Source organism: Loxodonta africana, chromosome 18 (assembly GCF_030014295.1).
Source record: "Loxodonta africana isolate mLoxAfr1 chromosome 18, mLoxAfr1.hap2, whole genome shotgun sequence".
Classification (NCBI taxonomy): Eukaryota; Metazoa; Chordata; class Mammalia; order Proboscidea; family Elephantidae; genus Loxodonta; species Loxodonta africana.
The window spans coordinates 81,667,155-81,694,100 of NC_087359.1; the positions used below are offsets into that span (position 1 = coordinate 81,667,155).

The 26,946-nt window shown below is 52.9% G+C and overlaps 2 protein-coding genes and 2 non-coding genes across 19 annotated transcripts in view; 1 reads left to right on the plus strand and 3 right to left on the minus strand.

The window, feature by feature from the left end:
- The window catches only part of LRRC75A (leucine rich repeat containing 75A), an 85,086-nt gene extending 81,401 nt beyond the window's left edge, over nt 1–3,685 (plus strand). The window contains exon 4 of the mRNA XM_064271842.1: nt 296–3,685. Within this exon, the coding sequence (XP_064127912.1) occupies nt 296–833 (538 nt within the window). The 3' untranslated portion in view covers nt 834–3,685. The remainder of the gene's footprint in view (nt 1–295) is intronic.
- On the minus strand, nt 2,062–26,698 carry TRPV2 (transient receptor potential cation channel subfamily V member 2). Of its 16 annotated transcripts, none has more exons than XM_064271831.1 (19): nt 26,447–26,698; nt 24,729–24,965; nt 22,903–23,039; nt 18,002–18,295; nt 17,061–17,359; nt 15,536–15,709; nt 14,941–15,096; nt 13,888–13,983; nt 12,988–13,058; nt 12,330–12,495; nt 11,078–11,144; nt 10,671–10,981; nt 9,627–9,754; nt 9,326–9,405; nt 4,776–7,507; nt 4,494–4,545; nt 3,217–3,267; nt 2,633–2,695; nt 2,062–2,406 (listed from the first exon to the last, which is right to left on the minus strand). In XM_064271831.1, the coding sequence occupies exons 2-15, from the start codon at nt 24,926–24,928 to the stop codon at nt 7,413–7,415; spliced, it is 2,274 nt and encodes a 757-aa protein (XP_064127901.1). In that variant the 5' UTR covers nt 24,929–24,965; nt 26,447–26,698; the 3' UTR covers nt 2,062–2,406; nt 2,633–2,695; nt 3,217–3,267; nt 4,494–4,545; nt 4,776–7,412. The 16 variants fall into 16 exon arrangements, with proteins under 16 accessions (XP_064127901.1, XP_064127897.1, XP_064127898.1 ...); XM_064271827.1 differs by having other exon boundaries at nt 13,888–13,986; nt 26,447–26,697; XM_064271828.1 differs by having other exon boundaries at nt 4,771–7,507; nt 13,888–13,986; nt 26,447–26,697.
- Nucleotides 2,476–2,548, minus strand: LOC111747849 (small nucleolar RNA SNORD65). Its single transcript, XR_002783798.1, has one exon. It is a non-coding gene; the product is annotated as a small nucleolar RNA SNORD65 (small nucleolar RNA).
- On the minus strand, nt 4,627–4,697 carry LOC111747848 (small nucleolar RNA SNORD49). Its single transcript, XR_002783797.1, has one exon. It is a non-coding gene; the product is annotated as a small nucleolar RNA SNORD49 (small nucleolar RNA).
- Nucleotides 26,699–26,946: the final 248 nt, after the last annotated feature.

Genomic DNA, 26,946 nt, shown 5'->3' on the forward strand with positions numbered 1-26,946 from the left:
GGTTCCCTAAGTAACTAAAGGTCGCACAAGAAGGAAGGAGTTAAGTTGCAAACCCAGGCCTGCAGAAACACCTGGGTCTCCACCTTGTGGCCCCATAGGATTGGCGGCCGCAGACCTCAGGCTTTGGCCAGCAGTGGGGCAGAGGTGGGGGGAGGTCTCTGCTTTTTCCCACTGCTGCACTTGCAGTTTGATTGTTCTGTGAAAATGGTCCCTGGAGTCCCAGGGCCTGTAGTCACAGCTACCTCTAAGGAACAGGTAGCCATACTTGGTTGACCATTATTGTTTTCCCCTTCAGCCTCAAGGCTGTCCTGGCTGGGAGCCCTCTGGACAACACAGTGGACCTGTCGGGAATCCCCCTGACCTCCCGTGACCTGGAACGAGTGACCAGCTACCTGCAGCGCTGTGGAGAACAGGTGGACAGTGTGGAGCTGGGCTTCACAGGCCTCACGGACGACATGGTCCTGCAGCTTCTGCCAGTGCTGAGCACGCTGCCCCGCCTCACCACACTGGCGCTCAACGGCAACCGGCTGACCCGGGCACTGCTGCGTGACCTCACTGAGGCCTTGAAGGACCCCAGCAAGTTCCCCAGTGTCACGTGGATAGATCTGGGCAACAATGTAGACATCTTCTCACTGCCTCAGCCCTTCCTGCTTAGCCTGCGCAAGCGCTCCCCAAAGCAAGGCCACCTACCTACCATCCTGGAACTGGGGGAGGGGCCAGGTAGTGGGGAGGAGGCCTGGGATGGGACACAGGAGGACCCTGGAGGAGACCCTCTAGCATCTGCCAAAGACCACAGCAAGAGCGGGGAGCATGTAACTGTAGCTCAGACATGAAAGGGGCTCTCTCATCCAGGAGTCCTTGTGGGATAGGATGGCAGAGGGCCCTATGAAGTCTCTCAGGGGGCCAAGACTACAACCCTAAGCTGGTCTGGGCAGCCCCTCCCACTAGATGCCAGACCCCAGCAAATGGCAAAGGGGGATTTATTACCACTTTTTGGTTCTCATTCTCCCCCTTTAAAAAATTCCGTATCTTTTGGTCCGAGAAGCATCCCTGGCTCAAGGGACATTGAGGTACCAGTAGTTTCAGGCAGTGTGAACGCTATAAGCTTTTTCCCAGGAAATGTTATTGGGGCCCATGGTTTTCCAAAAATGCATTAAATTTGCTCTTCAGGGAGCAACTCCAGGCCAAGTGTGCCACACCCCAGACGGCTGAAATCTACCCCAACCCAGGCTGGAGGACCAGGGGCCAGAGGAGCCTCATCCAAGTCCAAAAGTGGGCATTCTGCCTACTGCTTCTGAAGCAGTCTTGGCCTCCATTTCTGCCACCCACCACTCAGCTGTAGGACCCTGGCTACTTAGTGCCACCCAGCAGTGCCTGGGGCCTGCTCTTAAGTCTGTAACTCACCACCCCCAAAACTGCCAGGGCAGGACTTACTCCTCCTGGGCAGTTCAAACAGTAACCGTTTCTGTTATTTTCCACAAAATTTCTGGGAATCCCTGGAGGTAACCCTTTGAGCATTCATACAATATTAAGGCTCTCCAAACCTATACTCTAAGATGGGGCCTCCATAAGATAGATGGGGAGGGAGGAAGGAGGTAAACTGAAAAAAGCATCCCCCAAAAAAAGGATTTCACCCTACACCTTCCCCTTGCCCAAATCTTTTAGCAGAGGCCCGGACAAGAAGTCCTTTCCACAAACAAGCACTGGCCGTAAGTATAGATGAGAAGTTCAAGTCCAGGGAGAACCAGTCTTTTATGGATAAACAGCAGGGTGCTGGTGAAGCAGAGGCTGAGCCCAGACAGCAAGACTTACCTGCAGCCTCATGCCAGGTAGGCAAAATTTCAACAGACTCCAGGACCTTGCCTGCCACTGCTGAAGGGGAACAGTATAAAGGCGACTCCTGACTGAGCTATGCAAAGATAGCCCAGAGGTGTAGGGACTGGAATCAAGTGACTCCCCCAAAATCACTGAAAGGGGAACATCTTGAGTGCTAATAATACCTGGATTGCTATAATACCCAGCAGTAATAACCCTTTCTTCACAAATACACATTTTTAAGAACCAAGACCAAAGACAATCCTTTATTACAACCCTTACTTTATAATTGCCTGGGGACACTTTAGGGCAGATTGTGATTTATAGCTTTTAGCTTTAAGAACTCAGGCCTGCCAAAGTTACATATTAAAATGTAAAGATCTTCCGGGGCAGCTTGGCTCATAAATGCGCCTGTCCTAGGAAAAAAGTTGCCAGATACATTTCTCAGCTGATACTCAACCAGTTGAGCGTGTTTCCAACAAGTTGTCAGATCAAATGCAGAGGCTTTTTGAGTCCAAGTTCGTGGTGGCCCCAGGTTCCTGGACTGCAATTTTGCCCCTGCTGCAGCTGGTCATCCTCTGGGAACACAGCCTGCAAAGAAACTAGGTATCAGTCTCACTTTCCGCTTCAACCAGCTTTCAATCACAGCATGTAAGGTATCTTCAGAAAACCACAGGTTCACCACTACACACTCTGCCGGTAATTCCAGCTATTTTGGGTTATCTCATCATGTGATATCCTTTTCCGCATATCAGTTTTAACACTTGCTTTTCATTTATTCCACCGTGGTGGTTGGTTGTCTAGGATCAAGGCTTACCTCCCAGGTTGCTCTAAAACTCTCGCACTTCAGGTCCCATTCTCTAGCACTCAGTTGTCAACCCTGGGGAAGTGGAAAGACACACACCTCAGACACACCAAGGGCAGAGCAGGGGGCATTTCTGATGACGGTAGCCTCAGGTACAAATGAAAAGTCTGGGCTAACAAGAGTGCTCAAAAAGCACTTAGTAGAGCTGTTTTTCTGTGAATTAATCACCCAAGTCAACAAATCCTAATTCACTTCCTTGAGGTCTGTGACCTCCACTTGGCCACCTTGTTTTAAGCCTCAGAAGCCTAAGGTTATCATGGACGAAAGAAACTACATCTAGCAGACAGGTCATTTGCTCAAGATCATGCAGCAGAGGGATAAAACAGGAACCTCTCCTGCCTGTGCTCTGCACAGTGGCTTCACCGCCACCACAGATCCATGTCAGGATGGCTCAGGGGTACTCTAAGGGTCAAGGCCTACACAGATTTGTGAAACTGCCAGTATCTGACCTATCAGAGCAGCACTTTCACGTGAATTAACTATTTAACAAGCTAGGTACATACAACCACTAACCTACCTCCTAGACAAACACTTACCTCACAGTAGGCCAATGCTCCTAACGCCGACACTCAGGTCAAACTTTTAACCTAGGTGAGTAAAAAGATTAAAAGTCACAGTTCAGGTAAGCTTACTCCCGGCACCAACAACTGATGAGGATTTGTAACTGCGGCCAGGCAGGAAGTTATCACTTCAGGCTGTACTTTCTATTACCAATTTCAGAGCAGTCAAGCACTTCACCTCTCCCTAATACTGCCGTTCTCCTTAATGATGTTGACACCTGGACATCACTTGAAAATAAGCTAAATGTGCATTAAAAGCAGGGACCAAACATGTCTTAATATGAGCATTTCTGCACAAAACTACAGCTTAAGAGCAATTCCAGGTGAGGACTGTGGCTGCAGCAGAGGATTAGCGTTTTTATTTGAGGGTTCACACGATGTAAAAACTCGCTCGGTATTAAATGTGTAAAAATTACATCCAAGATGTCAGCTGACGTATTTCAGGTACAAAAATTATGAACCTGGTTGTCATATTAAACTCAGAAGCCCTGGTGGCCTTGTAGTATTATAGGGTAAAAACATCAAAATTTAGTAAAGCGAAAAGAAAGCTTTAATCAGCATATATTCAAAAAGGCAAAAGTGGGAAGCTGACAACCATGCTGCCAGAGCCACGTCTGCCCATCTAAGGAACATAACAGAACAGGCAAGGATGGGAAAATGGACAGGCATGCTGGCACAGCCATGTCTGCCTGAGTCCAGGGAACAGTACAGAATCATCAGTATAAATATTACAAAGGGGCAAAACCACTGAAGGCTTCACCTTTTCAGACTGGCCAGAAACTATGATCCTACATTTTGAATGGTCTTAACAATCATTGGTATAGGTTTCAGTCAGGAGGGTCTTCACTGGTCAAATGAATTTTCTGTTCACTAAACGCTAACGGAAAGATAGGAGTGAAAAGTCCTTTGCGTTGTTTTGATTGGCTTACGTTTAAGGTTCCCTAAAAGGTATTTTTCCAAGATCATTCTAGCTATCGTCTTTATCTCAGTGCCCAGTTTTTGTGTCTTTGGGAGCCCAACTCCAGCTGGGTCATTCTCTATGCTCAAGGACAGGAAATGATTCCGATATCGTTTTCTAGATCAGCAGGCAAGCGCTGGGCTGTGGCTGCCACCCAGCAGATGGAACCCACATGGCAGTCAGATCCCACAAACATTACAGTTCTGGAAACCCCAATGGGCAGTTCTGTCCTACAGGGTAGCTGTGAGTCGGGATCAACGTAAGGCAACGGGTGGGGAGGCAGAGTAGGGCTCACCTCACGGAGGGACGCTGCTCCTGTGCTCGACGCTCCGCGGTGCCACTGCAACCTTGAACAGAGAAACAAGGCATAGGTGTGGGGCACACACTGGCAGCTACGTTCACTGAGCTGCCCCGCTTTGGACGACTGCAGTCAGACAAACGCAGATATCGTCAGTTATCGCTTCTGACGGCACTTCCTATTACCAATCTCATCAGGACAGTCGCACAATCCGCCCTGCGTTCCCACGACAACCCTCGCCCGCTGTGGCGCCCCAACAGGGGCGGGAACCCACCTTACCCAGCTCCCGCGGCTTAGCGCGGTCTCCACGGCGGCCTCGGGGCTGGGCGGCCCCGGGGATCGGCGGCCTCGGGGCTGGGCGGCCCGGCTTCCCCGGCCTCAGGCTGCGGCGGCCCCGGCCCTGCCAGACACGCCGCCCGTCAGCCTCGGCCCACGCCGGCGACCGGCCACGGCGCGACTCGGTGCACAGGGCCGCGCGCCGCGCCGAGGCCCCCGAGAGAACGGGGGTCCCTCCTGCAGGTAAGCGTCCCGAAGACACCATCCCGGGGGCTAGAGAACCCTCGCTCCTTGTCGGCCCTGGCTGCCAGCTGCCAGCTCCAGGCTGCACCCGCACACGCCTCCATGGCGACCGCGAAAAGGCCGCGCTCGCGGTGACTAAGGCTCTTAAGGGTTCGGAATGTTCCACTTCGCACAGAACTGAGGGTGACGGAGGCAAAGGCTCCCGGGAGCTTCCGGTCCGGCTAACGCCCCGGAACCCCCCGCCGAGGCGGCCTGTGGTCTCGTCCACGGCGCCGGGAATTCTGGGTCAGCTTCAGCGGGCTGGGTGCAGGGCGCCTGCGCACGTGGTCGAGCGCGGGGCTTTCTGGGCGCGCAGAGCTTTCGTGGGAAGTTCCGGCTTCTGCTACCACCTGTCTGTGTGGCCTCGAGCAAAGTACTTATCCTTTTTGCGCCTCAGTTTGCTCGTCTGGAAAATGCAGATATCGGCACCATAAACCAAAAACCAGTGCCGGCACCACAGAAGGTTCTTAATGAGGATCACTTGAAAGTGCAGAGCTTGGCACGCAATAAACAGGAAGGACTCCCAACGACCAACACTCATAACAAGCGTTCGCAGTTCGCTCACCCCCACAACTGCTTGGAACTATCCACGAACCTCTCAACGCTCTGCGCACTGACAACCTTCAACGCCCTTCTTTAGAAAGAGCTAGAGGACACCCAGTGCGGCCCCGTGTTTATCTGCATCCACTGTCCCTGTCTCCTCTCCTCTCCCGCCTCCTCAGAGAGACCCATCCACCCAGCTCGCCTGCATTGGAAACTGTGCTGTGCTTTCCTTTCACCATATAAACGTGCTCGGGTGTCTCTTACTTAAAAAATATTAACTACGTGTGTTCATATTTTATACACACGTTACGCCAAGAGAGAGCAATTAATTTTGAATGAAAAAACAGCAGCTTTTGAGCTGGCTTCCAGAATCAGTGTAGGATTTTAATGGAGGGAAGGGGGGCTGTCTTAGTTATCTATCTAACTGTCTTAGTTACGTAACTATAACTTTTTCTATAACAGAAGGACCACAAATGGGTGGCTTAACTAACAGAAATTTATTTTCCCACAGATTAGGGTGCTGGCCCTAAAGGAAGGCTTTCTCTGTGGGCTCTGGAGGAAGGTCCTTGTCTCTTTTGAGGTTCTGCTCCTGGCCAGTTTAATGTGGCTTGGCATCTCCACCCCTCCCCTCCAGCATGCTTTTTTAATTTCTTTTATATCTCGAAAGAGATTGACTCAAAACACACCCTATACTAATTCTGTCTAATTAACATAACAAAGACAACCCATTCCCAATCTCAAATGGGATTATAAACCACAGATACAGGGATTAGGATTTACGATACATATTTTTGAGGGAAGGATCCCTGGTGGCACACTGATTAAGCAATTGGCTGCTAACCAAAAATACAGCTATTTGAACCCACCAGCAGCTCTGAGGGAGAAAGGTGTGGCGATCTGCTTCCTTAAAAGATTACAGCCTCAGAAACTATAATGAATTAATTCTACTCTGTCCTGTAGGGTCATTATGAGTCAGAATCAACTCAACTGCAATGGGTTTGGTCTGGTTTATTTGGAGGCACAATTCAATCCATAACAGAGGCTTTCAGACAGAGCAAAGTAGGGGGTCAAACAAACGCCCATCAACCCTCATGAGAACCATTTGGCAAAAATACTTAAAGGAGGGCTTGAGGGGCCAAAGGATGGGGGGAAATGTGTCTGAAAATGCTACATAAAACCATGAAGGGCCGGGGCTGCTGGCCAGGGCATTCTTTGGGTATGGAAGAGCCTCTCAGACCTTCAGAGCACAGGGGAACATGTTTCTCTTGTATCTTAAAAGATCCCTCTGGCTGCCCTGCAAAGAATGGCTCACAGGGGTGGAAACTGAGCAGGAACCCAGGTGAGAAGAGAAAGTGATAATCCAGGCCTGAACTCAGCAGAGAGGCACAAAGGAGACTGGAGGTTTAAGAGGCATGTTGGAGACGGCTTTAAGGGGTGCCTGGTAGCTGTAGCTGTGGGAGAGGGAGGGGATGTGACTGTACTCTCCATGTTCACCCCATGTGTCTGCCACGGCGGGTGCAGCACCTTGGCCAGCTGCCTGCACCCAGGAAGAGAACAGCTCGGGGGCTGGGGGTGGCAGGTAGGGTCTCCTGGGAGGTGAGGTAGGAACAGCCCAGCCCCAGACACAGCCATGTGCACAATGAGACACACAAATATCACCAGTCAGGGGCTCAGCAACTTTGCTGAAATAATGTTTCCAGAAGAGTCAGTCATGAAAAAATGTATTTCCCTCCAAAATGGACAGGGGCACCAGAGCCAGCAAGTGTGGCTGAGGAGACCCCTGCGCTGTCCTGCTGTCCTTCTGTGTCTGGACCATCAGTGCGGCCCCAGTGGCTGGAGAAGCAGATGGTCTTCCTCTGAGGCACGGCCCTCCTCATGTTGGGAGGCCAGAGTAGGGGTCTTCGTGGTGCCTGTAAATGAGATGAGAAGCTTGGCCCCTGGGTTGTGTCCCCAGGGGGCCTGCTCTGGAGACACAGAAGGGGCCACAGCCACAAGAGCACACCAGAGGCTAGGTACAGCCAGTGACCCTGAAGTCCCCAGCAGTCTTCCTGCCTCCCTCCTTCCACAGCCCCTGCCCTGTTTATGCCAGATATGGTACTGGGCACAGTGAGGCCAACAGGGCCTCCTCCAGGAGCCAGAAGCCGGCAGATGTGATGGTTGTGTGTCAGAGACCACAATACCAGAGACGTACTGAAGAGCAGGAGAGAGATCAGGGTTAGGTGCTCGGGGAGCTCAGAGAAGAGAGATGTGTCCCATAGCAGAGGTAGCCAATGCAGACACCCAGAGGGGTGGGAAGGGCGCTTCTTGCAGAGGCAGGAGCCAAGGAAAACAAAAAACAAGGAACACTGTGGACAGGCTGTCGCATGAATGGATCAGTGAGGGATGATCACAGCTTCAGGTCTTTACCTCCACACTGAGGCGTGAAGCCTCCAGGCAGCCGGAGGCATTGTGGTTCCTGGTCTGTGTGTAGTTTTTGTCTACATTGGAGGAACTGGAGGAGGAAGCAGGAAGACTTGTCTGAAGGTCTGGGTGCATGCAGGCTGGGAAGACCCTAAGTGGTGCAGGAGCAGAACTGAGGGTCAGGTGGAGGGGTGAGGGGCTGCTGAGAAGTGAGCAGGTACTCAGCACCAGATGGGAGCCAAGACGGGAGGGAGAGGTGAGGGGGGCAGCACAGGGAGAAGCTCAGAGCCTCCAGCCTGGGTGAGGAGGGGGTGGGGTGACAGGTATGTGCCTGATAGTTTGGGAGTGTTGAGTTGGAGGTCCCCCAGAGGCAGTGTGTGTGGGACTAGGGTGTGGAATGCCTGAGGCAAGATGAGCGCTGCAAACGTGACTTTAGGAGTCTTGACATTGAAGTGTCAGGACAGCAGAACTTGGAGGGAGGGAGACACAGAGAGGGCTCCTTAAGTGGGACACCTATCAGGACAGGTGTGTGACGGTCTCATGCAGAGAGGGACCAGGGTCAGGGGCCCCGGGCCTGGGAAACGAACAGGCTTTGGGGCAGAAGCCCGCAGAGGAGCCTTCCTAGAGCAGGGCTTGGGTGCCTCAGGAGGCCTCTGTAAGGGGCTGGGAGGGGCGGGGGTCGGGACAGGTTAGGGCCAAATTCAGAAGTAGTAATCTAGTAAAGTCTGTCAGAAAAGAGAAGGAGAGAAAAAGGAGAGGAGGAGAGCCAACTGGAGACTTGAGGTGGCAGCTATTGAAGGTTCCAGAAAGGAAGGGCATGCCATCCATTGAGAGAGCTAATCCTTGAGTGGGCCTCTGAGAGGTGGGAAGGAGCCAGCCTTGGTGGAGGGAGCAAGGTGGGGACAGGCATGGTCACTGGAACAGAAGGGTGAAGGTGATATGGGAGGGAAAGGAGAAGGTGGGTCAGCCACGCTGCAGGCCGGGCATTAGGCACCAGCTGCGTCAGGAGGAACCGCTCCTAACATGTTCCCCACCAAGGTGCCCAGGCTCAACCCAGGCCTTGGTGGGGCACACAGTAACCAGACTGAATGGGCAAAGGAGTGCGGGTAATTGAAAAGAGGGGGAGGCTGCGATGGGGGCAGGGTGAGGGCTGGGCTGGAGGAAGGACTAACAGATAGGCTGGTGGGGAGGTGGGGTGGGAAGGAAGGGAGAAAGCACCCTCTTAAGCATAAAGTGAAGCTGCAAGGTGGCTGCGGTGGAGGTCTGGGGGAAGGGGAAGGGGAGGTTGCCCCCCCAGGGCAGGCGCTTTGGCCACCATAGCCACTCACCAGGGACTGGGGCCCCCGCTGGCTCCTCAAGCACAGTGGGCAGCGTCTGCTCCCACGTCGCCCAGTTCACCTCCTCCACCCTGAGTGTGCACACAGCAGCTCTGAGGCTCCAGAAGCCCAAGGGTCAGCACTGCTTGTCCTGGGAGAGGGGCCCGGGCCCCTACATGGGCAGCAGACTCGCAGAGCCCCTGGTGGGCACAGGGAGTCGGGACAACAAGGAGGCTGGGGCTCCTCTGTCCTTCTCTGCAGGGTACTGGGCCGCCCCCATCCCACCTGGAGTCTGCCCTACCCATTTCCTCACCTGAAGCACCAGCGCTCATCAGGGCTACCATCTGGCCTGGTGCCCACTGTCAGCATCACCCCCACCCTCTGCTTCTTCGGCCGGCACCACCAGTAACCACCCTCCATCTCTAGGACGGAGATGGCTTTCTGGGGACAAAGGACGCATCAGATAGAGAGGCCCAGGCCCTGCCTGGAGGAAGGGGACGCACAGGGCCAGGGGGACAGGAAGGTGCACCACAGCACTTCACAGTATAACCTGAGTCTGATAAGCATGCGGGTTTGAACCCCAGCTCCAACATTTGATTGGGCGCTGGGCACTAGCACTCTCTGATCTGCAGAAGGTGGCGGCTGGGTAGTCAGATCATTTGCTATTGCTGTAACATTGTTCAGGCTTCCAGAGTCCCTTAACATCCTGGACAGCTCTTCATTTGCCTGCCTGCACATGTGCCCGTGCACTCACCCAGCCAGTGAGGAGGCTCAGAGGAGGTAAGACGCTTGCCAAAGCGGCAACAATTCACCGGTGGCAGAGCCAGCACCCAGGCAAGGCCTTTGCTGCACCAGCTGGCCCAGACCCACCCTGACCCTTCTGCAATCAGGAAGGAGCCATTGCTTCCATGGTAGTGGGTGTCTTATCAGCCTCTTTACTGACAGAGGACTCTATCCCCCTCCCAACTCTCCCAGGCTGAACCAGCCTGAGAGTTCACGCCCCCACCAAACGATTCCATCTTACATACGGATAAACACAGAATATAAACTCCACAAGGGCAGGAACTGTATGTTGATCTCTGCTGTCTCTTCAGTACCTAGCACTGTGCCTAGACCTACCAGTAGTAGGACTCAGCCAATACTTGGTTATAATGATACTGATAATAACAGTTGACATACTGATCACGTACTACGTGCTTGGCACTGTCCAAAGCATTTTACATCTACAAACAAATTGGAGCCTCACAAAACCCCTGTAACGGAATGACTGCAAGAGGAGATCTAGGACCGCGCACACACTCGGGGTGTGGCTCAGCTGGGTCCTTGGGGTTGGGGACAGGTGGCCCCCTGGTCGCACCTGCAGCTTCCAGATGCTCCAGCTGTCGGTGGCAACGCTGTTGACGGTCTCACTCATGAGGGCAATGAGCATGTTGAGCAGCAGGATGTAGGTCAGCAGCACGTACGCCAGCAGCAGCAGCAGCACCACCCCACGGAAGCGCAGCTGCTCCTGGAAGGCCAGCTCGCCCATGCCGATGGTGAATTTGAAGAGCTCCAAGGAGGCATCCAGGATGCCCCCATACGGGGCCGCCCCGTCATGTGCCGCCTCCGTGGCATTGAGGCCTGTGTGGGCCTTGGGGCCCTGGGTCTCCCTGCTCAGGCTCACCAGGGCTGCAGGAGGGAGGGAGGGGTGTCCTTAGTCTGGGTAGGAGCTCTGAGGGTGTACAGGGTGGGCGAGGGATAGGTGGGGTCCAAGGGGGGCCTTACCTACAGCGAAGCCAAAAAGGAAGACAAAGTACACCAGAAGAAAGCGGAGCAGGTCCCTCAGGATGACCTGGAACACGTGCCCAGGAGTTGGGGTGGGTGGCTAAGCCACCAGACACAGCCCCGAGCACAGCCACCCATGCACACCCCCACACACGCGTCTGTGCAGACACACAAAGCAAAGGGACCTTTTTAAAACCCACATTAGATCACACTATTCTGCTTAAAAACCTCCAAAAACAAAACCAAACCAGTTGTTGTCAACTCCAACTCATGGTGACCCCATGCGTGTCAGAGTAGAACTGTGCTCCCTAGGGTTTTCGGTGGCTGATTTTTCCAAAGCAGATTGCCAGGTCTTTTTTCTGAGATGCCTGGGTGGACTCAATCTTTCAGTCAGCAGCCAAGTGCTTAGCCATTTGCACCACCCCGGCTCGCCTCCATGGCCAACAAGGCTCCTAGCCCCTACCTTCCTCCCCAACCCCCTTTCTGCCTCTGCCCTCCCTCACTCTTGTCCAGCCACCCCAGCCTTCTCTGTCCATAACCACACCAGGCCTGTCCTGGCTCAGGGCTTTGGCCCTCTTCCCTCTAACCCTAACCCTTGGCTCTGCGATGGCCCAATCAGTCCTTTAGGTCACAACTTAAATGTCACCTCTTGAGAGAGGCTATCCCAGACTATTATAGCTGAAGTAAGCCTCCCTACCCCACCCCACCCCAGTTATTCTGCATTCTATTATCCTATATATTTCCTTCATAGAATTTAGCAGTCTGGAATTTTCCAATTGTTTTCTTAGTGTTTTTGTTTCCCCACTAGAATGCCAGCTTCAGAGAGTGAAGCCTTGTCTATTTTGTTCACTGCCAGATTCCCAACCCCTAGAATGGTTCTGGCACACAGTAGGTGCTCCCTAAATAAATGAATGAAGACACAAACACCCACATGTCCCAGGGTGCAGACACACCAATGAGCTTATATGCACATCCTCTGCTCCATGGGTGTGCAAGGATGCATGTGTCCCTGTGTGAATGTTTGTACACACATGTGTAGGCACATGTGCAGCCCTGAGAGCATGCATGCGTGTGCAGATTCATGTTTATGCTTACACGCAGCAGATGTCTCAGTAGATGGTACCCAGGCAGACGCTCAGGCTCCCCTCTGCCCGAGTTAGCTGTGGGGGAAGGCCCCTGCCTACCTGCCTGACAGGGGGCTGTTGCATCCAGCCAACCTGTACAGCTGCCTTGAGCCACACCTCCCTCTCACCTTCTGGATCATGACGCTGTACATGCCTGTGTGCTGGAAGCCACGTGTATAATACAGCAGGTTCAGCCAGCCCAGCACCAGTGAGGACACAAGCAGGGGGAGGTACCACTCGATGGCCAGGAGACACAGTACCTGGGACAGCACTGTGAGCAGGGCCTGGAACAGGCTGCATGGAGAGGGTCTGGATCAGCTCCCAGGCAGCCCTGCCCTGCGGGCCAGTGCTGACACTGCCTCTCCCACCTGTCTGATGGCTTGAGCGGCTTTCCATGAGCAGAAGGGGCTAGGGTTGGTCTATCTGAGATTAGACCCATCCATCTTGGGCAAGTTGTTTAAGCTCTGTGGGCCTCAGTTCCCTCCCTGTAAAATGGGCATAATGGTAAAAATACCTAACTCACAGGGTTTGTGAGGGTTAAATAAGATAATACATGTAAAGAACTCAGGTTCTATGGGTGCCTAGTAAGTGTCAACAAATGTAAGTATCATGGCCGTGATCCATAAGGATGGGAGATGGCAGCCCAGACTCCTGGGTCTGGCCCCACTCTGGCCCCAATGCCCCGGTCCCCATGTCCTGGCCTCTAAAGCGGCCTGGTGTTTTCTGCCACACCCTGTTCTTCCAGCCCTTAGAGACAGTGGGTGAGGAGGGTGAGGCCCCACATACTAGAGGATCTCGAAGTAGCTGTCCATGAACGAGAGCCAGATGAACAGCCGGCGCCGCCAGAAGTACCACAGCTGCAGGGGGGTGGGGAGGGACAGAGGGGTGTGAACATGTGCCCCAGTCCCTGGGACAGGGCCCCCCACCCCTGCCACGCTCCCTGCCTGTGGGCTGACGGACTGCTGGCGTGTCTGTGTGGAGGCCCCCAGCCAGGACCCTCTTAGAGGGTGAAACTTTGACTTTTAGAGGTTCATGAATCATTCTGATAAGCTGAGGAAACTCTGGGCCCTCTTTCCAACAAGAGCAGCCACCCACAGACACCTAGACAGTGTTCACTGTGGGTCCAGATCAGAGCCCACCACCAAGCGAGCAGGAGTGCTCTCCTCTCCAGACCCTGGCCTCACGGGGCACACCACTGCAGCCACTGGGTTAGCTCTGCCAGCTCCCAGCGGGTCTCAGTGCCATGGCGGCTGGCCTGTCTCCTCTCAACTCGCAGTCTTTTCACTGGAAGAGGCCCTGCTGGGGGAGGCGGGCTGAGCCCCTCCTGCCCACAGCCTCCTGTATTCCCTGAGTGGGGAGGGCCCCACCAAGGGACCTGGGGGAAGGGCTTCCAGCCTGAGTTCCAGAAGGACAGCGCCAGCGCTGCCAAGGGACCATAGAAGCCACTGGCTACCTTACAGGCATCCCGGAAAGCACAGCAGGGAGGGAGGCCAGCACCCACACCCCTCAGCCATGAGGAGGCTCGTCTGGGTGCTGCTGGGCGTGGAGTTCAGTTTGCGTGTAAGTGAGGGATTGCGGTGAACTTCCTCTAAGGGCCCTGTAGCAGAATCCTAGCTTGCTTCTTGGCTGGCTGGGTGCCACACGGGGTGGGGGTACGGCGGTAGGGTGGGGAGGAGGAACCCTCACCTGGCCCAAGAGGAGGTACAGCCCCCCGAGCAGGATCAGGACGTGACCCAGGAGCAGCACAGAGTTTCCAGCCGTGGCTTTCAGTGGGGGGAAAGCCTGCTGAAGAGATAGACAGGACTGAGGGCTCAGGGTCCTCTCCCCAGCAGCCTGCCCTCTGGGAGCTGGATCCTAGGGCCACTCCAGGCCTGGGCTACAGAGGGGTCACACGAGGCCAAAGGAGGAGCCTGGGATCCAGGACAGGAAGCCCGGATTCCAGCCTACTGAGCAGCACTTAGTGGAGCGGTTGTGAGCAGGGGCCTAGAGCCAGACTGGCCCACTCTGAATCCCATCTCCACCTCACAAGCTGCGTTAACCTGAATAAGTTACCAAACCTCTTTGTGCCTCCCTTTCCTCAGCTGTAAACGGGGGCTACTAATAGTCCATCATCTCAAAGGATTGTTGGGGGCATTAAATAAGTTATCAGTACCAGTTTCCATCGAGTCGATGTGGACAACCCCCCACGTGGCAGAGTAGAGCTGTGTCCGTAGGGTTTTCAGAGGCTGGTTTTTCAGAAGTAGATCACAAGACCTTTTTTCCAAGGCGTGGACTTGAACCTCTAGCCCTTCAGTTAGCAGCTAAGCACTTTAACTGTTTGCACTACCCGTTAACACATGTAAATCGCTTAGAATACTTTCTCATATATGGTGAGCATTCAGTAAGTACTGTACGAACTATTAGGATTGTTACTACCATGATGGGGCTGGCTTCCACGCTGTCGCTTGCTGTCTAAGACCAAAAAACTCACTGCCTTTGAGTCAATTCTGACTCACAGCAACCCTATATAACAGAGTAGAACTGCCCCATAGAGTTTCCAAGGAGCACCTGGTGGATTCGAACTGCTGACCTCTTGGTTAGCAGCCGTAGCACTTAGCCACTATGCCACCAGGGTTTGCCACTGTCTAACAGCCTGGGCAAATCACTCACTCATCCTAAGCCTCAGTGTTATCAGCTGTAGGAAGGACATGGTGACCTCTGCATCATATCTTCCCGGATGTGCCCCTCCCTGAGCCTTACCTTTTCCAGGGCAGGTTGGTGGTAGGCAACAGTGGTGAAGATGATCATGTAGACCAGGTAACACAGGAAGTTGAAGTAGAACTTGGGGGCGAGCAGCTCCCATTTCCTCTGCAGCAGTTTGTTCAGTGGCTCCAAAACGACCATTCGGTGTCGGTGCTGGGTGGGAACAGGAGAGCCACAGTATGCTCAGCAGGTGTATACAGGGAGTCCACTTCATGGTGGGCTCAATGCAAGGGCAGGGGGGAGGAGCCCCGAGTGATCCCTTCTTGCTTCCCTGCACCCCAGCCCCCTCCCCGGCTATGAAGTGACCGAGGGCCACTCCCTCTACTCCACAGCAGGCGCAGCAGGTGCTGGTCACAGGGCGGCCCTCTAGAGTTGCCACAGTGACCCTGGCATGACCCCTGATTGGTTGGAACTGGACTGTGGAGTGAGCGTGAGCCCAGCAGCCGGAGCCAGGCGATATTCACCTGGACATGGAGCCACAGCCCCATGGCACAGAGATAAGGCCAGTGTGGTCCAGCAGGCCCTGATCTGTGAGCCTTGCTGGGAGCTCTGCCAGGCCCATGCCTGGCACCCACAGCCCCCGAGGGCTCACCGGGCTTCTGCAGTGAAAGGCGATGATCTCCAGCACCGAGTTCTCCTCCCAGCTGTCCACAGAAGCCAGGTCATACAGCGACACCCGGACAGGCCCGTAGCTCCACTCAGTGAACTTTCGGGAAAGGGGCTGGCACTGGCCCTCGAACTCCCGCTGCAGGATATGTCTGAAAATCTGCAGGACGAGTGCCTGAGCCTACTGGGCCAGGGGCTGGGAGGCACTCAGTACCCTGAAGAGCTACCCACCACATGTGCACCCCAGACACACCTGTCTCTGTATGTATAAGCTCTCACAGGTGCACAGGTGCTCAGCCACAGCACAGACGTTCTGCCACCCAGAGCCTGTCTCCTCCTTCCCACCTCCTGCCCACAGCTATGCCTTTCCTGGGCTCCTCCAATGGCAGAGACATGCCTGGCCCAGAGGTCCTCAAGGCCCCTCGGGGTCAGAGGCTCTCAGGCACGCACGCCTGTGCACGTCTGAGCTCAGAGTCCAGGGCTTTCAGCAGATGTAGAAAGGGGTCCCTAACCCCAACAAGTAGCAGTTTGATTTTGCAAATGAGGATGGGGTGAAAAAGGCCCTGACCTGGGAGTGGCTTGTGCAGGCCACACGGCCACACCTCTGGACAACCAAGCGGAGTTCAAACACCACAGCAGGTGCTTCGGGGATTGGGAAGCAGAAGTAAAATATTAAAACTTTCATGTATGTTTCTTACCTCAATTTAAAAATTTTCTATGTTTGTGATATAATTAGTTCAGTAATACACATGTAATTTATGAGTAAATGCATATATTAGAGGTATATGCCGAAAATTTTCTTCCTAATGACAAACCACTCGCAGTCCAGTCGACTCTGACTCGTGGTGACCCCACGTGTGTCAGAGTAAAGGCTGCACCGCGGGGCTTTTAGTGGCCGGCTTTAGGGAAGCAGATCACCAGGTCTTTCTTCCAAGGCCCCCCAAGTGGACTTGAACCTCCAACCTTTGGTTGGCACCACCCAGTGACGCCTTACTAATACCAAAAACCAAACCCATTGCTGTCGAGTCAATTCCTACTCATAGCGATCCTGTAAGACAGAGTAGAGCTGCCCTGCAGAGTTTCCAAAGAGCAGCTGGGGGATTCAAACTGCCCACCTTTTGGTTAGGAGCCGGGCTGCATTCTTACTAATGTTGTTAGGTGCCGTCGAGTCGGTTTTGACACATAGCAACCCTATAGGGCAGAGTAGAACTGCCCCATAGGGTTTCCAAGGGGTGGCTAGTGGATTCTTTTGGTTAGCAGCCGAGCTCTTAACCACTGTGCCACCAGGGCTGCATTCTTACCAACGTTGTTAGGTGCTGTCGAGTTGGTTCTGACTCATAGTGACCCTACCGGACAGAGTAGAACTGCCCCATAGAGTTATCCTTACTAACAGGGTGTTTAACCAAAAAGTGTATAGACCGCTGCCCTGGACCACAACCACCCCCCTTTCTGCAGAAATCTCAGCTGACTCCTGCTGCTTCCCGCAGAGGGAGAGGGGGGTGGCCACTCACCTCTATCTTGCCCTCCTTGGCCGCCAGCTTCAGGGGTGTGAGGCCCTGCAGGTTAGGGATGTCCTCAAGGTTCACAGAGGGGCAGAGGCGGGCTCCAGCCCGCAGGAGTGCATCATACATTCGGATTACCAGCGCGCTGTTCTCGGCCGAGTTGTCAGCAATCATCACCAGGGCGTGCAGCACTGTGTTGCCCAGGGAGTCAGCGGCCTGCAGGCTGGCCGGCTGGTGCGGGTTCTCCAGGAGGTAGGTCACCACATCCCATTGTTTGGTGCACGCAGCCAGAGAGAGGGGCAGCTCACCTGGGGGTGAAGGGTAGCTTGGGTCTCGAGCCTCCCCCTTCCACCTGCCTACTTCTCTCATTCCTCTGAGCAGAGGGCCAAGCCTCCAGGAATCAGATCACAGCACTACAGAGCAGGAGGAAACACTGGCCCAGGGCTGGAGCTGGGAGCCGGCCCACCCAGGCCCACATGGTAAGGGGAAGATGGTCCCAGGCCTTGCTCCGGCAGCTGCCCCCTCTTCCTAGGAGCACTGGGAGATGCAGCCCTGTCCTGCTCTGACCAAGGCACAGTGGACCAGTGTCTGGCCAATCAGGGATCCAACATCCCCTCTTTCTCTTTTCTTTGCCAGAGCCTAGGCACGCTGCTCCCTGGCATGGATACCTCTTTACTCAGGCAGTCAGGCCTTGTCTGGTCAATCTAGCCATGTGCCGATCCTAGCCTCCCACTCCGCACCCCGGGTTGGTGCTGAGCCTCTTGGCCAGATAAGGATAAAACAGCTGTTAAGACAAATCGCTTTTGCAGGCAGCCAGGTGGGTAAAAGCACGGGCTTCAGTGTCAGGCAGACCTGGGTTTAAGTGCCAGCTCTGCCACACTCTAACTGTGTGACTTAGGGAAGGCCCTCAACCCCTCTACACCGCAACTTATCCAATAAGGCTTGCTCACCAAAGTAGAAGCAGGCCCCTTGGCTCTGCTTCTGGAAGAAGTGGCCGCAGGCCCGGGCGTGCACGTCTGCCCCATTCTCCACCAGGAGCTTCACGCACGGCAGGCTCCTCTTCTCAATGGCGATGTGCAGGGCACTGTGGCCTCGGTAGTACTCATCCGTGCACTGGGCATTGACCAGGGGCCGGGGATTGCCAGAGTCCCGGTCAATCTGCAGCAACGGCAGGATGCAGGCATTGGTGCCCTCCTGGAGGTTCAGCATGGCCTTCATCAGGCATGTCTTCCCTGTGGAGCCCTCTGTGGGAGAAGGGAGGGGAGCCACTGGGCTGCCTGCCAGTCCATGCAGCAAGCCCCAGGCTCCTTAAGTTCCCCTTGGAAGGATAAAAAAAAGATTGGTAGAAACTACAGGTGGGAGCCTGAGTAGGTATAGCCGTGCTGGAGGGTATTACACCCCAGCCAACAGATATTAAAACACCAACAGGTATTAAAAACGACTGCCCTGGAAATCAGGTTTCTAAGACATAATTCATACTGTGTGCAGAGATGTCTATACAAAGACATCCAGAGCAGTATTTGTAAGTGGCTCTCCCACTTAATGGTTCTGTCTCCTCAGACAATTCACTTGACCTCTCTGTACCTCAGTTTTCCTCACTGTAAAATGGGAATAACCCTTCCAAGGCTATTGTAGGGATCAAATGGAATAATATACACAAAGTGTTTAGCACATAGAGGGCCTGGCATGTAAGAAGTTGAGGCTGAAAGCTACCAACTACCTAAATGGCTGTCAACAAAGAATCCAGTTAACTATATTATGGTACATGTAAGCCACTAAACTCATTGCCATAGGGTCAATTCCGGCTCACAGTGGAAAACTCTACAGTTGTTAAAGCGACTGAGTTAAAAGTAAAAAAAAAAAAAAAGTTCCTATGGAGACGATTCTGACAGCAACCCCACATGTGCCAGAGGAGAACTGCTCCACAGGGTTTTCAGTGGATGGTTTTTTGGAAGTAGATCACCAGGCGTCTCTTCCAAAGTTCCTCTGGGTGGACTTGAACCTCCAACCTTTTGGTGAGCAGCCGTTTTGACCCCCCAGGGACGAGTTAGAAGTAAATGTACTGAAATGGCAAGTGCTCCAAGATGGATTCAGTGTGGGTGAGGTGGAGGAAGCACATTACAAATCAGTATATATGACAAGACCCCGTTTATGTGATATATGGCTAATATACTCTGAAAAGTCTGGAAAGATGTACCCCAAACCATTAACAGGGGCTCAAGATGACAGGCTGTTTTAACCCTCAGCTTTATGCACTGCCTTACTGTTTGAGTCTTCTGCAGTCCACAAATATTATTTTTCTAATCAGCCCAAACATTAAAGGTATTTAAATTTGGAGCAAAAAATGCTCTGAGGTTGGTGAGGTGTATGGTGTGTGAATTACGTCTCGATAATGCTGTCATTCGCCAATGCCTTCAGAGCAGCTTGGACTTCTTCCTTCAGTACTATCGGTTCCTGACCATCTGCCACCTCTTGAAATGGTTGAATATCAACTAATTCTTTTTGGTATAATGACTCTGCGTATTCCTTCCATCTTCTTTTGATGCTTCCTGTGTTGTTTAATATTTTCCCCCATGGAATCCTTCACTATTGCAACTCGACACTTGAATCTTTTCTTCAGTTCTTTCAGCTTGAGAAATGCTGAGCGTGTTCTTCCCTTTTGGTTTTCCATCTCCAGCTCTTTGCACATGTCATTATAATACTTTACTTTGTCTTCTCAAAACGCCCTTTGAAATTTTCTGTTCAGTTCTTTTACTTCATCAATTCTTCCTTTTGCTTTAGCTGCTCGACGCTCAAGAGCAAGTTTCAGAGTCTCCTCTGACATCCATCTTGGTCTTTTCTTTCTTTCCTGTCTTTTCAGTGACCTCTTGCTTTCTTCATGGATGATGTCCTTGATGTCATTCCACAACTCATCTGGTCTTTGGTCACTAGTGTTCAATGCCTCAAATCTATTCTTGAGATGGTCTCTAAATTCAGGTGGGATATACTCAAGGTCATATTTTGGCTCTTGTGGACTTGCTCTGATTTTCTTCAGTTTCAGCTTGAACTTGCATATGAGCAATTGATGGTCTGTTCCACAGTCGGCCCCTAGCCTTGTTCTGACTGATGATATTGAGCTTTTCCATCGTCTCTTTCCACAGATGTAGTCAATTTGATTTCTGTGTGTTCCATCTGGCAAGGTCCATATGTACAGTTGCCGTTTATGTTGGTGAAAGAAGGTATTTGCAATGAAGAAGTTGTTGGTCTTGCAAAATGCTATCATTCGATCTCTGGCATTGTTTCTATCACCAAGGCCATATTTTCCAACTACTGGTCCTTCTTTGTTTCCAGCTTTCTCATTTCAATCACCAGTAATTATCAATGCATCCTGATTGCTTGTTCAGTCAATTTCAGACTGCAGCAGCTGATAAAAGTCTTCTATTTCTTCATGTTTGGCCCTAGTGGTCGGTGCATAAATTTGAATAACAGTCATATTAACTGGTCTTCGTTGTAGCCATATGGATATTATCCTATCACTGACAGCGTCGTACTTCAGGATAGATCTTGAAATGTTCTTTTTGACGATGAATGCAACACCGTTCCTCTTTGAGTTGTCATTCCCAGCATAGTAGACTATATGATTGTCCAATTCAAAATGGCCAGTACCAGTCCAGTTCAGCTCACTAATACCTAGGCTATCGATGCTTATGCTTTCCATTTCATTTTTGACGATTTCCAGTTTTCCGAGATTCATACTTTGTACATTCCAGGTTCTGATTATTAATGGATGTTTGCAGCTGTTTCTTCTCATTTTGAGTCCTGCCACATCAGCAAAGGAAGGTCCCGAAAGCTTTACTCCATCCACATCATTAAGATTGACTCTACTTTGAGGAGGCAGCTCTTTCCCAATCATCTTTTGAGTGCCTTCCAACCTGGGGGGCTCATCTTCCAGCACTATATCAGACAATATTCTGCTGCTATTCATAAGGTTTTCACCGGCTAATGCTTTTCAGAAGTAGACTGCTGGGTCCTTCTTCCTAGTCTGTCTTAGTCTGGAAGCTCAGCTGAAACCTGTCCTCCATGGTTGACCCTGCTGGTATCTGAATACCAGTGGCATAGCTTCCAGCATCACAGCAACACACAAGCCCCCACATTACAACAAACTGACAGACACGTGGGGGCTCCTTGGAATTGATGGAATATCAATTGAGATGTTTCAACAAACAGATGCAGCATTGGAGATGCTCACTTGTCTATGCCAAGAAATATGGAAGACAGCTTTCTGGCCAACTGACTGGAAGAGATCCATATTTATGCCTATTCCCAAGAAAGGTGATCCAACCAAATATGGAAATTAGGAATAATATCATTAATATCACACGCAAGCAAAATTTTGCTGAAGATCATTCAAAAACAGCTGTAGCAGTATATTGACAGGGAATTCCCAGAAATTCAGGCCGGTTTCAGAAGAGAACGTGGAACCAGGGATATCATTGCTGATGTCAGATGGATCCTGGCTGAAAGCAGAGAATACCGGAAGGATGTTTACCTGTGTTTTATTGACTATGCAAAGGCATTTGACTGTGTGGATCATAACAAATTATGGATAACACTGCGAAGAATGGGAATTCCAGAACACTTAATTGTGCTCATGAGGAACCTTTACATAGATCAAGAGGCAGTTGTTCATACAGAACAAGGGGATACTGATTGGTTTAAAGTCAGGAAAGGTGTGCGTCATGGTTGTATTCTTTCACCATATCTATTTAATCTGTATGCTGAACAAATAATCTGAGAAGCTGGACTATATGAAGAAGAACGGGGCATCAGGATTGGAGGAAGACTCATTAACAACCTGCGTTATGCAGATGACACAACCTCGCTTGCTGAAAGTGAAGAGGACTTGAAGCACTTACTAATGAAGATCAAAGACCACAGCCTTCAGTATGGATTACACCTCAACATAAAGAAAACAAAAATCCTCAGAACTGGACCAATGAGCAACATCATGATAAACGGAGAAAAGATTGAAGTTGTCAAGGATTTCATTTTACTTGGATCCACAATCAACAGCCATGGAAGCAGCAGTCAAGAAATCAAAAGATCCATTGCATTGGGTGAATCTGTTGCAAATGACCTCGTCAAAGTTTTGAAGAGCAAAGACGTCACCCTGAAGACTAAGGTGCACCTGACCCAAGCCTTGGTATTTTCAATCACATCATATGCATGTGAAAGCTGGACAATGAATAAGGAAGACCGAAGAAGAGTTGACACCTTTGAATTATGGTGTTGGTGAAGAGTATTGAATATACCACGGACTGCCAAAAGAACAAACACATCTGTCTTGGATGAAGTGTGGCCAGAATGCTCCTTAGAGGCAAGGATGGCCAGACTGCGTCTTACATACTTTGGACATGTTGTCAGGAGGGATCAGCCCCTGGAGAAGGACATCATGCTTGGCAGAGTACAGGGTCAGTGGAAAAGAGGAAGACCCTCAACAAGGTGGATTGACACAGTGGCTGGAACAATAAGCTCAAGCATAACAATGATTGTAAGGATGGCGCAGGACCGGACAGTGTTTTGTTCTGTTGTGCATAGGGTCGCTATGAGTCGGAACCGACTCGATGGCACCTAACAACAACAACAATGCTGTCATTAATAAAAGAATGCTCTGAGAGTGCCCACAAGTACCCACTTGGCCACTGAAATGGGCTGGGGTTGGTGAGTGGAAGCAGGAGGCCCAGCTGTCCTTGGCTCTGTCTGTAGAGCCTCCAGCAGACATGCCCAGAGCAGCCAGGAGGCGGCAGGCAGCTCACCAGTAGGCCCAGCCCCATCAAAGGACACTACCTCTGGTCCTGCAGGATAGGCCTACCTGTGTATTCCGAGTCGGTCAGGTATTTGCTGGTCCAGCTCAAGTACTCTGGCAACCCAGCCAGCTCCTCCATGGCTCCCCGGGAGACCACATTGAAGAGCCGGTCACGATCAAAGCGGTCTCGGTCTGGCTGGCTGCTGGGAAAGGTGGTTTGTGACTTATGCTGGAGAAGGGACTCCAACCCTCCAGGCACCATTCCTCCGCCCCGTGGTAGGCCCAGGAGCCCTGAGGGAGGCTTTTCTGGGGTCTCTGCTCTCCTTAGGCAGACCCAGGAGACCCCACATGCTTGGAGTCCTGCAGGGACTGTCAGGGTACTAACCCAAACCATCCCCAGGACTCCTGTCATCACAGGTCTTTCAGCATCAGGTTGTTCCCAGATGCTGAGATACTCTGTCTCACAAGAAACACAATATCCCACTTCACAAACCAGGGGTCTGATTCAGTAGAGGCAATTTGTAGTGGCTGTTGAGCTTGAGTCTGGGTCCCAACATGGTCACAGACTGAGAGTGGCTGTACGCACCTCCGGCCTCCAAGACGGGTACTGGGAAAAGCCTCTCCTCCTCCCCGAAAGCACTTACTGATTGACTGTGGAGGAGTCTTCACCTCTAGTGCTCGGAGTCAGGAATCCCCACTTATACCAACAAGGAGGTAAAATAACGTGCTGAGAGTCACACAGTGCAGAACTGGGGTTCTGACGGCCCAGACCCTGACTCCTCACCACCAAAGAGATTCCAAGATGGGAAGCAAGGGGTTTCTCCGAAAGTCCTGGAGTAACAGGTGTGCCCAGCACTGACTTATCAGAGTCTCACTGGAGTTTTACTGAGGAGCCCCACTTCTGGGAAATCTCCTCTACAAACCCTGAATGGGGCCTGCACCTCATCCAAATCTAGCAGTGTCTGGGGAGCAGGAGGGCTGTGCAGCACTCCTTCCTGGGCGACGCCACTATTCACAGGATGCACACTTGACCCTGGGGCTCCAGGCACCATGACCAGCAGATGTGAAGGGACAAAGGCGGGGGGAGGGTATTAGATGCTTTGAGGAGCCTCAGGCCCCAGCCCACATCTTCCTGAAATGGGCCAGCCAGGTGGGTGGGTAGTGGTTGTGGCTGTCTGGTGAGTGGGGTGATGGCTGTACCCACATGACTGTACTTAGAGCAAGCCGCTGCCTCCTGAACACTAGAAGGCTGCATGTCTGCCTCACGCTGCATCCAGCTCGCAGATCACGTGGCCACAGCATGAGAAAGAAGGCTCTGGGGCTGACTAAAGCCCTGTGGGGAGTCTGTCCAAAGGAAGTGGGCCATTTGGAATAAGGAAATCCAATCCTGCCCTGGAGCCAAAATGGACTACCATCCTCCAGCCCAAAAAGCACAGGGGGCTCTAGCCTGGGAGGCCAAGGCTGGTAGCCATGTCTCAGGCAGGAAGGAGGAAGGGAGGGGCTTCCGTGGTAGACTTGCCTGATAAATGGGGACCTCTTGCCTCATGTGGCAGGCCTTATGTTGGTGGGGATGCCAGGTGCAGCTCCCCGCTGGACTGGACACAGGGCTCCAGGCAGTAGTGGGCTCACATATACGGATTGGTGGAGAGACTACCAGGAAAGTCAGAGAGCAGATTCCCCCCAGCAGGAGCCACTGCTCTCTACCCCGAGTCTGCATTCCCTGGGGGACAGGGTCGGCCATAGAGCAGAACCAAGAAATGCCTGGGAAATTTCCAGATGTCCTTGATTATCTCCCAAGACTGGAATGTGGATCCTGCTACCATTCCCCACAGGGACCCTAACAGGGGAAGGGGCCAGACACAAAAAAAACACCACCCCATTTGTTTCCTCACCAGGCACCTGATCCCTTTCGGTAGATGAGGTTCACTTTGATTTGAGGGGCAAAGTTCCGGTCCTCCCCTTGGAACGCTGACTCCATGGGGGGAGGCCCATCACCATGGCCTAGATTTCTTCTGTCCCCCTCAGTACCATCTTCCTGGCCTCCATCTGATGTCTCCAGCCTGAAAACAGGAGGGCTGGAGGGCGAAGTCATCCTAAGGGGAGGAGGCTGCTCCGTCCAGCTCCAACCTCTGTGGAGAGACAGATGTCAGAAGGTTCCCTCTCCCCCCAGGCTAGAATGGGGTTCAAGGCCTGGCTGGGGCCTGCAATAGGAGGTGTTTAGAAGGTCAGTGAAGTAGGTGCGGTGCGGGAGGAAGCTCAAACCAACGGGAGGGGGAAGTGAGCAGGAGGAGGGAAGGCAGAGGGTAAGGAGCCAGCCAGAGGGAGGCCTGTGGCATGAGATGGCCTCACCTTCTGGAACAAGTGGAAATCAGGCACCCAAAAGGGCTGCCTTCTTTGATGTTGTCCCACAAAAAGGGCTAGAAGCCATCAGATTCCAATCAAGCACTTGACTTTACTTCTGTGACTTCCTAAAATCCAAGACGCTAACACCCCCTGGCTCAGAGGTAACCACCTTCTGCGTTAACAGCAGAACCCTTTCTTCAAACAACACCTCGCTCAGAAGCCAATACTCACAACAGATAAAAGTACACTTGCTGGGGTAGGGCCAGTCCCTCGGCCTCTCTCTGCACAAATGGAGAGCTCAGGGGGAAACCCGCTGGAAAATCGTTGATCTAGTGCAACCCCTCGTTGTGCTGCCAGGACAACTAAGGCTCAGAAAGTTAAGTGGTTTTCCCAAGGTCACCCCGCTGTTAGCAGAACCTGGTCTGAAACCGTGTTGGTCTACCATGATCTTCTCAAAATTCTTCAAGGCCAGCTCTACATTTTCAGTCTGACTCCTCTCTGAAGGCATAAAATGCCACTTCTCTATGCCTCAGGGTCTCCAGGGTCTTGGGAGTGGGGAGGGAGCCCCAAGCTCTCTCTGCCAGGCAGCTCACCCTTGGGCCCTGAACTGGGCTCAGCTGACAGCCCACTTTCACCCTCACAGGAAAACTGGAACCACAGCTCCCATCACGTGGCAAGGGGCAAGCCCTAGCCAGGAGGCGGAAAGCCCCGTGCCACTCCACCCCACCCCTGTGGGCAGAAGCAGAAGAAGAAAAAGAGCCAGAGGTGGGAGGGGAGAGGGGAGAAGGATGGGAAGAAGAGAAGTTGGATGGGGGCAGGGCCTGGTCCACTCACTCTGGCCCAGCCTCAGGCTCTCCCAGACCCTGGGGACCTACCCAGAACATTTTCCCACAGAAGCGGGGGAGGCTGGGACATGTAAGGTCGCCTTGACTCGTAGTTGTAACCCACTATCTTCTTGCCTACAATGGGGTGTCTTCCCCGGCCAAAGACCTTTTAGCCTGGTCATGTCCTCACTCCCTCCCGCCATTCTGCCCCAGCGCTTTAGGGACCTTAGCCGGCCACTCCCAACCGCCAGCAGCAATAGCTGTCCAGTCCCTACCCCACTTTCAGCCCACCCTGGCAGCGGAGGAAGGGGCCTGGCGGGCCAAGCAGAACGGGCTGGAGCCTCACGTAAACCCTGGCTTGGCGCTGGGAAGCCAGGTGCCCACCCGGTGTCCCTGCCCCATCCTTCACCGTCAGGTTGGGGGCCCTCGGCCCACGGACTTACCCCGCACGGCAGAGGCCAGGGTGTGGTGAGCTGCGCACTGGGATCCTCGCGCCTCCTCGCGCAGCGGGCTGTCGGAGGAAGTGGGGTGGGCGGTGGCGCGCTGACAGCCCAGGAGCCGCAGGAACCTCCCTTGCCTCGCCGGTTGCGAGCTTCTCTGTCTCGCCCACAGTCACCCAGCCTGGCCCAGCCGGCACGGTGGGGAGAGGGCTTCAGCTCTCTCCTGTCAGGCCAAGCTGGCCACCAAGAGGCTGACCATCTGAACCACGGCCCCACCCTGCTTTGGGGAGACAAGCCCCTCCCCCCCTCCCCCCCCCCGTCTAGCTGCTGAGGCCTCAGGGTGGGGGTGCGGCCACCAGAGGCAGCTGTTGGGTGCCGAGGTCTGGCCAGGGGTGACGCCGGCATGAGGTGGGGGATTCCTGCCCCGCTACACTGACATCTACCCACTACACTCCCCTGGGAGTTAACTGCCCCCACCGTATCCCTCCCAGCAGCCAGGTGGC